This window comes from Cyberlindnera jadinii (assembly GCF_001661405.1).
Source record: "Cyberlindnera jadinii NRRL Y-1542 unplaced genomic scaffold CYBJAscaffold_8, whole genome shotgun sequence".
In the NCBI taxonomy this organism is placed as follows: domain Eukaryota; kingdom Fungi; phylum Ascomycota; class Saccharomycetes; order Phaffomycetales; family Wickerhamomycetaceae; genus Williopsis; species Williopsis jadinii.
Window position 1 is genome coordinate 204012 of NW_017963659.1, and position 12595 is coordinate 216606.

A 12595-nucleotide genomic window follows, 5' to 3' on the forward strand; every position below is an offset into this window, starting at 1 on the left:
GAGCTTCACCAGCTAAACAAGGTTGAAAGATATTGTATCTACGATCGTCCTGGCTATGGTTTCTCAGATTCATCCCCGTCACCGGTTTCGCTATCCATAATATCTGATTTGCTGGCACAGGCTCTTGCAAAGTTGAAGATCCATGGCCCATTTGTTCTTGTTGGCCATGACATTGGTGGGTTGTACTCACAGGTGTTTGCGTCTAGAAACATTGCCCAAATCGATTCGATCTTATTCGTCGATGCATGGCATGAGGATCTGTTGCTTCGTAATCCAAGTTCCCACGCAAAGAAAGACGAGCCACTGCCTAAGGAGATCAGTCCTATGGGTCCTTATTCAGGTTTCAAACTCTGGGTGAAGGGCATCTTCAGCCCACTGGGATTCTCATTACAAGGCTCATGGATTATCAAGCATCGTGGATCAAAAGATCGTATTTACGGGAGAAACATGAGACACCAGGGGAAGTACCTACGTGCTAGGTTACAAGAGCAAATTGGAGCATCTATTCTTTCATACAATGAGGCTGTTTCTGCTAAACAGGCCTTGGTTGATATTCCTATAAGCGTTGTCAGCTCGGATAACATGATCAAGAGAAGTCTAAACTGGGGGAACTGGCAAAGACTGTTGACAAAGATAAGTTCCACAACGTATGAGTGGAAGATTGCCGATGGTGGTCATGAGATGTGGAAGACACCAAAGGGGAAGGAGCAACTTCAAGATGTTCTTCTAAGACTTCTCGAGAGATAGCTATCTGCTTTTTTTTTTTCTCTATTTCTTTGTTTGCTTCTTCATAAACCATGTATTACAAATTCATGAATACAAAAATCATTCTCAAGTAGATGATGTAAAAAGTCAGCGAATGACATCGACACTAACTCCAACTCATACGATTAAAGGGATCGTCTTATTATGAGGAACGATCGGTCCCTTGATCATCATCATTTGACGAGCTCACTGAGGGCTCTTTTGAAGGTAGTTGGCCAATTTCGGCTTCAGCCTCTTCAATTATGATAGCATCACCGTCAGCATCTGTACTTGGTGCTTCGTTTTCTGCATCGCTATCTTCATCCAAATCTGCTTCGAGATCACACGTCTCTCTACAGTTTGGACATAGGAACTGCGGATAACTCTTGATGACAATAGGCCGTATGCATTTGTAATGCCAGCAGTGCGAACAAGGGCTAATGAATACTGCCTGGCATGGTCTCACTTTCAAGAGACAAATGGCACATTCGGACAGTTCCGAATCGTTCATCATCGCCAAGGTCTTCAGACGTTGATGTGCTTCTTTGTTAAACTGGTTCGCCTTACGTTGCCACGACTTGTTCATCTCCACACGCATCTTTACACAGCGGAAGATATCCTCAATTCCGCCTCTAAAATCCATCCCCAACTGTAGTATATCTCCATTTTGAAGTGGTGTATCGGCACTTTCTATGCCTGCCGGCGAGAGACGAACGTGGTTCAGGAAGGTACCGGATGATGATTTGAGGTCCTTCACATACCAGTTCCCATAGTTATCAACGTAGAACTCACCGTGTGTACGTGACACAACCTTGGATTTGAAGACAACACCAGCATCAGAGCCCTGTGGCGCATACGCCGTCTCACGTACCTTCTCGGTGTATCTTCCTATGGATAGCCTGGCCCCTGGCTTAGTCTTACGCAGTATTGGGCCAAAGTACAACGCAGGCGTCGTTGACGAGTGATCGATGAATGGAGTCAGTCTGATGGAATACAGCCCGTCAGAGTCAGGCGACTGCCGTGGCAACGGAGAGCTTCTTCTCGTGGCGTCTTGCATCATGTTCTCCTCTGTTGGCGTCGCAGCATACATGTCAAACTGTCCATTACTCCCATTGTTGTGGTTGTCAGAGAAATAACCCGCCGTGGCGCTCTGTGCGATAGGCTGAGCCACTGATCTTGACGAACCAACACCACCACCAGCACCTCCACCAGCGCTCGTGCCGCCCGCCAGCTGTCTCGAAGAGGATCCCGCTCTCGACCGACCAGTCGACGACTGCTGTAGGTTCGACGACGACGAGTTGTTGTTTCTCAGCGAGTTCGTGATGGAGGACAGAAACCCAAAGCTGGACCCGCGTCTTCTGGAGTCCGGCCTGGAAGGCGACCCTGTCAAGTCCTGTTGCGACCCTGGTACTGACATGACGATATGCTTATTCGAATGGAAACAGCTGGGAAATGAATCAGCGCCCCCTGCCCGGTGAACTATGCCCTTACACTATGGCGTGTCCTGTCGTGTGTATCTGTGTGTGGGGGCTCAGATGGAAATGACCCTCCACTGAAAAACGAAGCAAGGACGTAAAACAAGTATCAACAGTGCGTTGTTGGAGAGGACGAGCTGCTATTCTAACGCCTCGTTCCAGCTCTCTTGCGGTGATACGGAAGCTCTCGATGACGGAAGGATGACGGTATCAACTTCCTTTGTCTTTAAAGAGAGAGAAATTAAGCAGAGAGAGAAATTATGCTCCTTCTGATCGTCGCTGTGTGTGTGTGTGTGTGATTTTTTCAGCCTGTGATTTTTTCCTCTTCCCTGCTGCCTAGGATTGTCGGTTTGGTGCGCTGTTTGGGCATTTTGTGATAGATCGGAAGTTATCGTCAGCTTAGCGTGCGGAGCTGGCGGTTTGGGAAGCGGGCAGCGGGCAGCGGTAAAATACACGCATTGGTTTAAAAAGCGCGAAAAAAAGGCGAAGAAAAGGCGCAAAAACACGAAAAACCACTGAAAAGGTTGGCCCCTTTTTTTCCGATGGCCGATTATGTCATCTGGTGAGTACTGCTTACATAAGCCGATGATGTTTTGGGTGGGGACACATCCTCACGTGCCCGGGGAACAGGGCAGGCCCACCGCCGATGACGGTGATGGCTGATGGTGGTGAAGAGGGAACAATTCAATAAACCCCACCAACTGTTACATTTGGGGACACAAGGGGAAACACAGGCATACTGACGATGGTGTTCACGGTGCTGCTAGCCCACTTTTGTGATATACACGGCCCAAGATCCATTCTCTCTACACAGCAAACCACTGAATTGCCCGAACAGTACGTGCTTCCAGAGTTCTCCAAGGAGTCGTACTGCACGTCTTGTCTGTTGATGCTGCCAAAGCATGTGGTTGATCCGAATAACCCAACCACGACACTGCAGACTGAACTGAATAACAACGTCTACACAACTACGCAGTACAATGCGGTAAGGTTTAGGGTATTGAACAGTGTTGTGAGGAAGTGCCTGTCGGAAGAGACACCGGTGTACGATGCAAGGCCAATGTTCTTCGGAGACGAGTCCAGAGGTTACTCGATAGCGTTGAGCTTCAAGCTCAAGGACCTTGAAGCACGTGGTTCCGAGAGAAGGTATGCCTACATAGTGAACTGTAAGAATGAGAAGAAACTGTTGGACAACTGGGGAGTGATTGTGGAAACAATCACCGTGATGATCGAATACCTCACAAAGAAGAGTTACGAGTACGAAATGGTCAACTCTACGAATAACGAGATCTTCCTAAGAGGTAAGAACATGCAGTCGAGGAGTATGACTGAGCTTCTAGGTGATGATGAGGTGTTTGTAAAGATGCACCTCTGGAATGCCAAACTCTTGGAAAGTCTGTCCTCATGATCTATGGAGCATATACAACTCATCTAGTAGTCCTTCTCACTTGTCACTAGCTACACGGAAATGAACTGTTCATTCATTTCAGCTCAGCTTTACACTAACATGATCAAGTAAGAGCTGATTATGATGTGAAAGCACGGCTACTACAACATTTAATCTGGTTGTAATACAGCACCTTGCAATTTTATTGAAGACGATGTCTAAACAGATGAAAATAGCTGTGCTTATCTCAAAGAGTGATATTTCATCCGATACCTACCTATGTGCTAACTCATTGGAAACGAATCACAATTTACCTCAGCATGATAATAGTTCTAATCTGCGTGTCCCAATAGGTGCTACAAACCTCGTCAGCCCAGGCGACAGACACGCTGTGAAATGAATAGAATATCTTCTACTTGGAAGACAATAAGCAAATGATATATGTATACTTTTTACCTCTTTAGATTTATGTAGAGCTTGCTGATACCCCAACCTCACAGTTAAGCCATGGCTTACTGGTGGCGCCGAGATAGACTATCATCTTACACAATGGATGTACAAAGTGTACATGGATAACTGACTGTATTCTGTTATACACATGTGTATCAAAACACAGCGAATGTAGCATTCCCCTACCATAAATCGTCGTTCTGAACCATAAAGGTATTCTGTAAGTACCACCTCAATCAAGTCTTCTGTCAGGTGCACTGCTGCTGGACGTTAAAAGGTTTTCGAGTTCGATAACGTCGTTTGCAATCTTCTTGTAAATCTTGTGCTCCTTCAATGTATCCGTGATCTGGAACTTTGCAATGTACCAGCACAAGAACTTATAAGACACCCAGATCAGTAGTAGGGATAAAACAACAATCGCACTGTGAACAAAGATATCCCTTGTATCATTTGGATTCATCGTACGGACATAGATTAAGATGTTTGTGGCAAGGAGGAAATCGAGTGCACACACAACAGTGATTAGGAACCCAGCAAAGAACAGTTTTAAAGATGGACTCTCTCTTTCGGTTCTGTCCTTGTAATAAGCAAATGGAGGGCCAAAAACACTCACCTCCTCGGCATAACGAGCATCAATCTTTGATCCAGCAGACATGATGTTGTTCTTCTACTTGTTGTACTTTCCAGGCAGTATAATATGAAAGTCTTGGTATAAATGTCTTGTGTGTCAACTTCAGGGAGGAAATTTCTTTTTAAAAAAATTTCAGGTTTTTTTTCCTTCATGCACGCCCTTTTTCATTGATCGAAGAGATAACTTTAATGATTTTCCGGGGTTTGGGTAAGTAAGTCCGATCAAATCTACAAAACATATAAACACCAACACTTACAACGATACAGTTGAGTTCTGTGAAAGAAAACAAGAGAAAGCTATATTACCTGGAATTAGGCCCTTTTGCTGAAGTCTAAGATCTCTATGAAACTCTGGGAGTTTTTTTCCACGGCGACAACACATTTGGAATAATTGAACTTTGCAGACCAGATTGGGCCGGAGTCTGCCAACACGTTTGAACGAATCAACTGCCCCTTGTTCTGTAGGTCGTAAATGTTGAATTGGCCTTCACTACCACTGACCAACAAGTTTGGTGATGCGTAAAAAGTGGTGATAGCGGAATGGCCATCTTGATGCAATACAAATTCACTCTCGTAATTATCAGGATTCCAGCCCCGAAGAGTACCATCTGCAGCCGCACTCACCAAATAATTCGAGGAGAGTCCAAGTAAGCCAACTAGAGAAGTGTGTTTTGTTAGTTCTGCAATACAGGCACCATTATTCAAGTCCCATACTCTAATAGTCGAGTCCATAGAGGCAGAAATGCATCTGTTTCTTTCAACATCCAAAATAGTCGAATAGATACGGTCTGTATGACCACGTAGGACAAACTTGTTTGTACAAGTTTTCAGGTCCCAGACACGAACAGTATGGTCATAAGAGCCGGATATGATTGTGTTCCCATATCCAGTAACTGCTCTCACTGATGCAGTATGTCCTCTGAGTACGGTAACAAAGTACGGGTTCTGTGCATCTGTCTCATCGTAATCCTCACCAAGATCATCTTCATCCGGAAGCCTCCATACATGGAGGGTGTTATCCCTGGATCCGGTGATTATAAATTTTTCACCCTCATCATTTGTCACAATTTCCATGCATCTAATTGTCGATGTATGTCCCTTGAACACATGAGTACATTTACCCAGCTGTATGTTCCAAACTCTGACCGTCCGGTCGGTGGAGCCACTGACAATCTGATTCCCAATGTATTTTAAAGCCCAAACACCGCCCTCATGGCCTGAAAGTATATTCAATAGTTTCCCAGTTTCTGGATCATAGATGTTGATCATTTTGTCATCTGCACCTGTAATGATTCTTTCGTCATCGAATTGGAGGCAGGTCACAACATTCGCCCCATGACCTGGAACTGTAATCTTATACGGCTGGAAGTCTGGATCTAACCAGTTACGATGTAGTCTAAACCTCTTAGTGTATAGTTTGTGGAAGATCGACGGTTCTGAGTCCACTTTTTGTACAAGTTGGTCCAATTCCTCCTTTGTAGTGTAGTTATCTCTGATCAACAGGTTTTTCCAAAATTCGCTTGTAATCAATCTATTCCAACTTCTGGAGACGGCCAGAACGTTATTCACAGAATCATGATCGAGCTGTTCCAGGATTTCCATGGATATTTCAGTCGGAAGTGAGGTTAAGAAATCCCTCTTCAAAGAGCCAGAAATCGTATTAGTCAAGTCACTGAGAGTCGAGCGATCAGCACGTTGAATAAGCCTAAATATCAAGTGATTTAGAGCGTTCTTAGTAAGAGATGAAGCTGCGTAGCGTTCAATAATATCAATAACTTTGGTGGTTTCCATTTGCACAACTTGTGTGTCGTCATCGTCCATAGGATCATCCAAATGGAATGTTTGTTTTGGAGAAGCAGATGGGGAAGGTAACGGCAGGTCGGTTGTACTATCAAAAGGAGTACCAGGACCCACCTGCTGTGGTGGAGGCATCATCAACTGCTGCTGCTGCTGTTGTTGTTGCTGCTCATGCTCTTGCTGCTGCTGCTGATCTTGTTGTTGGTCATGTGGGATTTGCTGACCAACATCCAAGGCTGGCAGCTGGTTTGCCAAATTGTTATCTTCTTCTTCATCCTCTCCAGGGGTATCGAGCATATCTTCATCCTCTTGAGCGCCACCGTCATGACCATCATCCCTGAACCTGCGTTTCATCACACGCTGTGGCTCTTCCGCGGGGCGCTTCATCCCTGGCCTGTTGCTATTGCTGCTATTGCCGCCGCCGTTGTTGTTGTTGATGTTCTGAGCACCACTAGACGACAACCCAGGCAACGCTAGTTCAGCATGGTAAACATACTGATCTTCGGCCTTGAGACGGCAGCTGATGGGGGTTTCAGCGTTCATTAGCGGTTGACGAGATGGTCCGGACATGTTTCTAACAACAACGCCTCCTGGTGTGTCTTTCTCTCCTCTTTACAACACAGTTGTTCGGACGGTAGTGTCAAAGCACAGGGGAACAACACAAACAAACAAGCAAGCAAGCACGAACGCAAACGAAAAGGGACAAAATATGAAACCAAGTGCACCAGTGGAAAGGAATAACGATCAGAGTGAAAACTTTCCCTGTATCTCTCTCTCACACTCTCTCGATCTTCTGTTCCCTAGTTTCCACAACGACTTGTAAGCCCAAAATATCTCACTCCCAGTCGAAACAAATACAAAATGCGTGTGTGTTTTTTTTTTGCTTGTGAACGCCCTATGTGATTTTTTTTTCCTGCGGTATTGGGGGCCTTTGGTTGCAATTCCCCGACTGCTTTTCCCCTTGTGCAAGAACAACAGTGCAAACGGGGGAAAAGGCAGGGAGTTTTCTTAAGCGCACGGATGTTTCGTTGTAGTGTTTTCTGACGCCGAGGAGCTCACTAATAACTCCAAGGTCATCGGTTGCGAAGAACAGAAAGGCCAAACATGATTAGGTTCCATCGCTCGCTACTATCTGCCGTTACAAAGAGAAGCTACTATGCTTCTTCGAACCAGGCTCTTACTGAACAGCTCATGTCTAAAGACATTCCCACTGTTGAGCTGAGTTATGACCTCATTAACGAGCAGTCGTCGACGATACCGCGGAGCCCAGTTCTGATCCTTCATGGATTGTTTGGATCCAAATCAAACAACAGATCCATTGCGCGTGAACTCAACTCAAGACTGGAGAGGGACATATATTGCCTGGATCTGAGGAATCATGGAGACTCGCCTCATGATTCCCGCCATGACTATCCGGCCCTTGCCGCTGATGTTGAAAGGTTTATCAAAGATCACCAACTGGGCCAGAGCATACTCCTGGGCCACTCTATGGGCGCGAAGGCAGCAATGGCTGTAGCGTTGAGGTCGAAGTCTCTTGTGGAAATTCTCATTTCTGTGGATAACGCCCCGGTGAATCTCCAGCCAAGTTCCAAGTTCATCGAGTACGTCAAGATCTTACAACAGTTGGAGAACAACCCAGAGATCACCACGGCGAAAGAGGCGAATAACGAATTCAAGAAATATGAGGAGAACGATTCTGTAAGACAGTTTCTTTTACAAAATCTACGCAAAGACAAAGAAACCGGCATGATGACAAGTAGAGTGCCCTTGGATATTATGAAGAAAGCGCTTATAAAGGGGAACGTTGCGTCCTGGGAATTTGATCCCAACTACGCATCATGGTCTGGGCCTGCGTTGTTCATAAGGGGTGCAAAGAGTACGTACGTTCCAGATGAGTATCTTCCAGATATTGGCCGTTTCTTTCCAAACTTTGAAGTTCGTGAAATAGATGCAGGGCACTGGGTAATGGCAGAAAAGCCTAAGGAAAGTGTTGATGCTATAGTTGAATTCATCCAAAGACATGAAGATATTTAGAAGCTAGTGGCTATAATTCGAGCACAGAGGCAATGAGTATATGCTGCTTAAAGTGTGGTGCACCCACTAACTATGGTATACATGCTCTTTAATTTAAAGAGTAGACCCGACCTTTGGGATAGTATAGACTAAGCAGTTTTCGTAGTTTCAACACAACTGCGGTCATAGGTCCAAAGTCTACAAGTGTTCTGTCAATTGACCTCCTATACACTAAATTCGTTTGTCCTTGTAAGATAAATGCACTGCATATAGTTATTACCAGCAAATCAAATCTCGGTATGCTTAAAACTCATCACCACATCACTACTATGGACCGTTGGAGGCTTTGTTTCAATGCAATTTAAACATTGACAAAGCCCCCCCCCCCCCGAGCTTCTATGTGCAATCTACCAGTTCCCATAAGCTTAGAGTTATTTCTACAGCTGCAAACAGACGGATATATGGTCTTCAACACCCATATTGATCGACACAAACCGCCTGAACATACTGACTTGTTGATGCACAGCGTAGGGCTCAGAGGTGGAGAAGCGGCCGAGATGCAAGACATTCGCCCTCATCAGGCCCATCTAACAATAATCTGAGCCCTCTTGTCTTTAATGTGTGCGTTACAACGTATTACAACTGCCTTATGCAATCGATCTGTTGTATGTAATGTAACTTCGAGATATTCTACGTTATGTACAATTGTGTCCGCGTAATATCTGCTCATGGGTACTGTCGGAAAACATCGAAGGCGCACCCGGTATAGGCAAACTGCTCCTGTGTCCCATTACATCTGCACTAGCCCGGCCTAGCCGTACTGACGGTTAACTTCCAACCTCAAAGTTGCAAGTACATAGCTGAGAATACTGAGCTGTAGGCACTAAGCTGGAAGCACCAATTGCATATCTGCTGATGCCTAATGTACTCTCCTTTGAACGAGTTGAAGTGCACATGAAAGACATGTTTTGGACGTGTACACCTCGGCCGTTGTACATACAACAAAGGCCTCGCACCAAGTCCTTAACTCTCGAAGTGTTTACATATACGACATGAACGCATACGCATTGCGCGCTATGCGATTACCTAAGACTCGTTACTGTGGGATTAAGAAACCACATCCAAACGAACCAAAGTGGAGCTTTTCTGGAGACGTACCCTGTGATTAAATCTTTGGTCTTCTGGATTGTGCCTCTGTAGAATTACGATTGTCGAAGGCGTAGGAGTCAACGTCGATGTATTAAAGGTATTTGACAGTCATAAAAAGATGAAATGTGGTGGAGGAAGCTGGAGACCACCCGTTTTGTACCTACCTTCTTAATATTCTTACATCAGCGGCAGGGTTCTAAATCTACTTTCGAACTTCCGATCTCTCAGATCCACATTGGGAAACAAAATCCGATGATCACGCGTTTCCAGTGGTGACCTTACCAAGACGCGATGAATAACAACAGCTAATGAAGTTAGGCGTTCATTGTTGGAAACTGGCCTTTTGAAGCCAATCCTGAGATAGTGGGCTCCTCCAACTTGGTTTGATGATGTGCGTGATATTTACGCGGGCTACAGAACACCAAATATACCTACATGGAAAACTGTTCCTTAAAGTGCCAGCGTGCAATATGCAATCATTGGCCCGATGCAACCTCAAAACCACCGGGACAGTGTTCCACATCGCCACCGTGCGGATCAAACATCAAGTCTATATACCTTCTACGTATTCCCCTAATCGTTTTGCAAACTTCGTCCGCCTTATATATCGATCGTATAATTCTCACTACCCACTAACGTGCATGCGTTATTTATGCCTCATTCGTAATTTACTGGCGTTGAGCCTTGGCTTCGATAGTAAGCTATAGCAAGTGTTGATACAGATGAGCACAATTCCGATCAATCATTGCCACATCATAAAGGTGAGGGATGCGATGCTGATGAACATTCTTTGATACCAAGAGTTGTAAGACGTCTCTTGTAGAACAATTAATGAACAACGAAATCACAGAGGAAAGTGAAAATAGTACTGCACACCAACGCCAACCTGTCTCAACGGAACCATTCGTACCAAAATCAGCTCATAAGAGTGCGACTTGGGATTTTCACTTTCTAAGCCAGTACTTAAAATTGCTGGTTAGATGCTACTCAATTATATAGCATTTAGTCTTGAGGTATTGTCGTAAGTTAGCCTGAAGTAAAACATTCACATAAAATGGAAAGACATCAATCCTATACGTTAATATAACGTGTTCTAAATATGTTTGATTTCGAAATCTTTGCAGTGGAAACTAAATACACATTGAAATGATGATTGTGGCACTGTAGCGCATAATTCCTTCCAAAACACATCTATAACTTCATTGTCTTGACAAATTATCAGCTGTATCATTGAGTAAGTTTATAGTGGCAATTTGAAGCAATCTTAACACCGTTTGGTCTTTCTCGATATCGTTGATCCTAAAAAGAAGCGTTGGTATGTAAAGCAATCGTTTGCTGTTAAATCAAAAAAGGATTACATTGTAAGATGGTCTATGTGTGTTGTAATTCTTAACTCCAACTGTAGGGTCATAAGTACTTTAACGTCCGAGTCGTATTTGTTAGGGACAATCCAATAAGAGTGAATCTAATTGTTACCTGTTGACATAAAACTTGATACATAATCACCTACGGATCTTTAACTTCTCAGTATTAGATCAGGTACAATCTTCGCAGTATAACTCCAAACAGGATACCAAAATGTCACAGTAGAGAGTGATCTCTCCAATGGTTTGCTTGTAACTTCTTATACTGCAGGATGCCATAAATAATTTCGAACTTTCCAACTCTGAAAGCTATATTTTATATCGGCTGACCTAAAGAGTCCTGGACCTTTTCCACGCATGTTTTAACCCTCACTTCATTCCTGATTTAAGTCTATCCAGAGTTAGGTCACCACACCCACTTCTTGAAATATTGCTTCTCGATTACTATTGGCATTCAACTACTAACGCAGAACTTTGCATGGATGCGTCACTGCTGAATTACAGCCAATATGTAAGTTTTTGTCTAGATAGATCTGAAGAAGTGATCACATGTTTCAAGCTGATTGTGACCACTTCAATAAAAAACAGACCTCAAAGATTTACATGACTTCTAATGTTCTGGGCCATAGTTGATCTAACGAAGTCTATAACGCAATGATTCGGTGAATGTAACACTTCCAATATTTGTGGACATTCTTTCTTGAGACTAATGCCCATACCCCGCCAGGAGACCCATAATCAATATAAACCGTGATTCTACACACCATCGAGACAGTTCCCTTAAACTATCACCACAGTAACTAGATGGACAACTCAATACAAACCTTCATTCTTGAATTTTCACTTTCACTCATCGTTTACTCACTTCAGCTGCTTGACAAATGTTTATTTTGAGGCCGTTTGTTTCCGAATCGTTCTAAATTTTAATGAAACGTACCCGAATGTGAGCTGTGAAACTGAAATGCTAGCTTGCATGCACACCGTACATGGTACTACATATAGAAGGTTAATTCCGAGGACTTGCCGCACACTTACTGTTTGCACACAGGTACTCTTTATCAACGTTCATACTATAACTGTTAAGCCTTTCGAAGTCTCATGGCCACTTAGTCAACCCCTTAAGGTGTAAAGTTCTCAAATCTAACGTCACATTACGGAGTTATGACTTGGGTGTAATCATTTTGGCTTTTCGTGACGTTTCGTGACCGTTTCGTAAACCGTTTTTTTCTTTCCAATTACACATACTGCGTAAACTTTTGAGACCCAAATGCGGAGACTAACCCTGCAGCCTCCTTTAGGAATTCGCTTACTCGAATCTGAATGTGATCGACATGTACTTCTCGTACTGCAAAGTTTCTGTTCCGTGTTGACTAAAGTTGTGTTTCCTGAATGATTAACGAATTGTATCCACCTGTTTTCCACGGTAACACGTCGCTGACACCGGGTATTAAGTCGTCCATCATGGCTGACCACGTCCGTCTTGATCAACGCCTTCGAGAACTAACGGAACTACAAACCGTATGTAGTGATAATTCCCCTGGTGTCTGGACCAATTCTTGCAAATACAGTTCTTTTGCATGCTGGTC

General features: G+C 44.1%; 6 protein-coding genes across 6 annotated transcripts in view; 3 read left to right on the top strand and 3 right to left on the bottom strand.

The window, feature by feature from the left end:
* CYBJADRAFT_162894 (uncharacterized protein) overlaps positions 1 to 747 on the top strand; it is a gene marked incomplete at both ends in the record, with an annotated part of 1702 nt that extends 955 nt beyond the window's left edge. Inside the window, one exon of the mRNA XM_020213723.1 lies at positions 68 to 747. Coding sequence (XP_020070048.1) covers positions 68 to 747 — 680 coding nt within the window. The remainder of the gene's footprint in view (positions 1 to 67) is intronic.
* A 307-nt stretch (positions 748 to 1054) lies between these two features.
* CYBJADRAFT_114802 (uncharacterized protein) lies at positions 1055 to 1753 on the bottom strand (the record flags this gene model as incomplete). Its single annotated transcript, XM_020212171.1, has 1 exon — positions 1055 to 1753. A coding segment is annotated over one exon (699 nt), but the record flags the coding sequence as incomplete, so codon positions are not given.
* Positions 1754 to 2840: 1087 nt separating this feature from the next.
* Positions 2841 to 4050, top strand: LST7 (Lst7p). The gene has a single exon (XM_020215200.1). The coding sequence runs from the start codon at positions 2965 to 2967 to the stop codon at positions 3625 to 3627; it is 663 nt and encodes a 220-aa protein (XP_020070050.1). The 5' UTR covers positions 2841 to 2964; the 3' UTR covers positions 3628 to 4050.
* A 12-nt stretch (positions 4051 to 4062) lies between these two features.
* On the bottom strand, positions 4063 to 4777 carry CYBJADRAFT_168080 (uncharacterized protein; the record flags this gene model as incomplete). The annotated part of the gene is made up of 1 exon (XM_020215201.1): positions 4063 to 4777. A coding segment is annotated over exon 1 (419 nt), but the record flags the coding sequence as incomplete, so codon positions are not given.
* Positions 4778 to 4998: 221 nt separating this feature from the next.
* CDC4 (SCF ubiquitin ligase complex subunit CDC4) lies at positions 4999 to 6477 on the bottom strand (the record flags this gene model as incomplete). Its single annotated transcript, XM_020212771.1, has 1 exon — positions 4999 to 6477. One exon carries the CDS (start codon positions 6475 to 6477, stop codon positions 4999 to 5001), a length of 1479 nt encoding a protein of 492 aa, XP_020070052.1.
* Positions 6478 to 7477: 1000 nt separating this feature from the next.
* CYBJADRAFT_168081 (alpha/beta-hydrolase) lies at positions 7478 to 8727 on the top strand. Its single transcript, XM_020215202.1, has one exon. The coding sequence runs from the start codon at positions 7588 to 7590 to the stop codon at positions 8515 to 8517; it is 930 nt and encodes a 309-aa protein (XP_020070053.1). The 5' UTR covers positions 7478 to 7587; the 3' UTR covers positions 8518 to 8727.
* Positions 8728 to 12595: the final 3868 nt, after the last annotated feature.

What these genes read in the sequence shown, in the direction of transcription:
- LST7 (XM_020215200.1), top strand. Translation starts at nt 2,965, where the DNA reads ATGGTGTTCACGGTGCTGCTAGCCCACTTTTGTGATATACACGGCCCA.
- CYBJADRAFT_168081 (XM_020215202.1), top strand. Translation starts at nt 7,588, where the DNA reads ATGATTAGGTTCCATCGCTCGCTACTATCTGCCGTTACAAAGAGAAGC.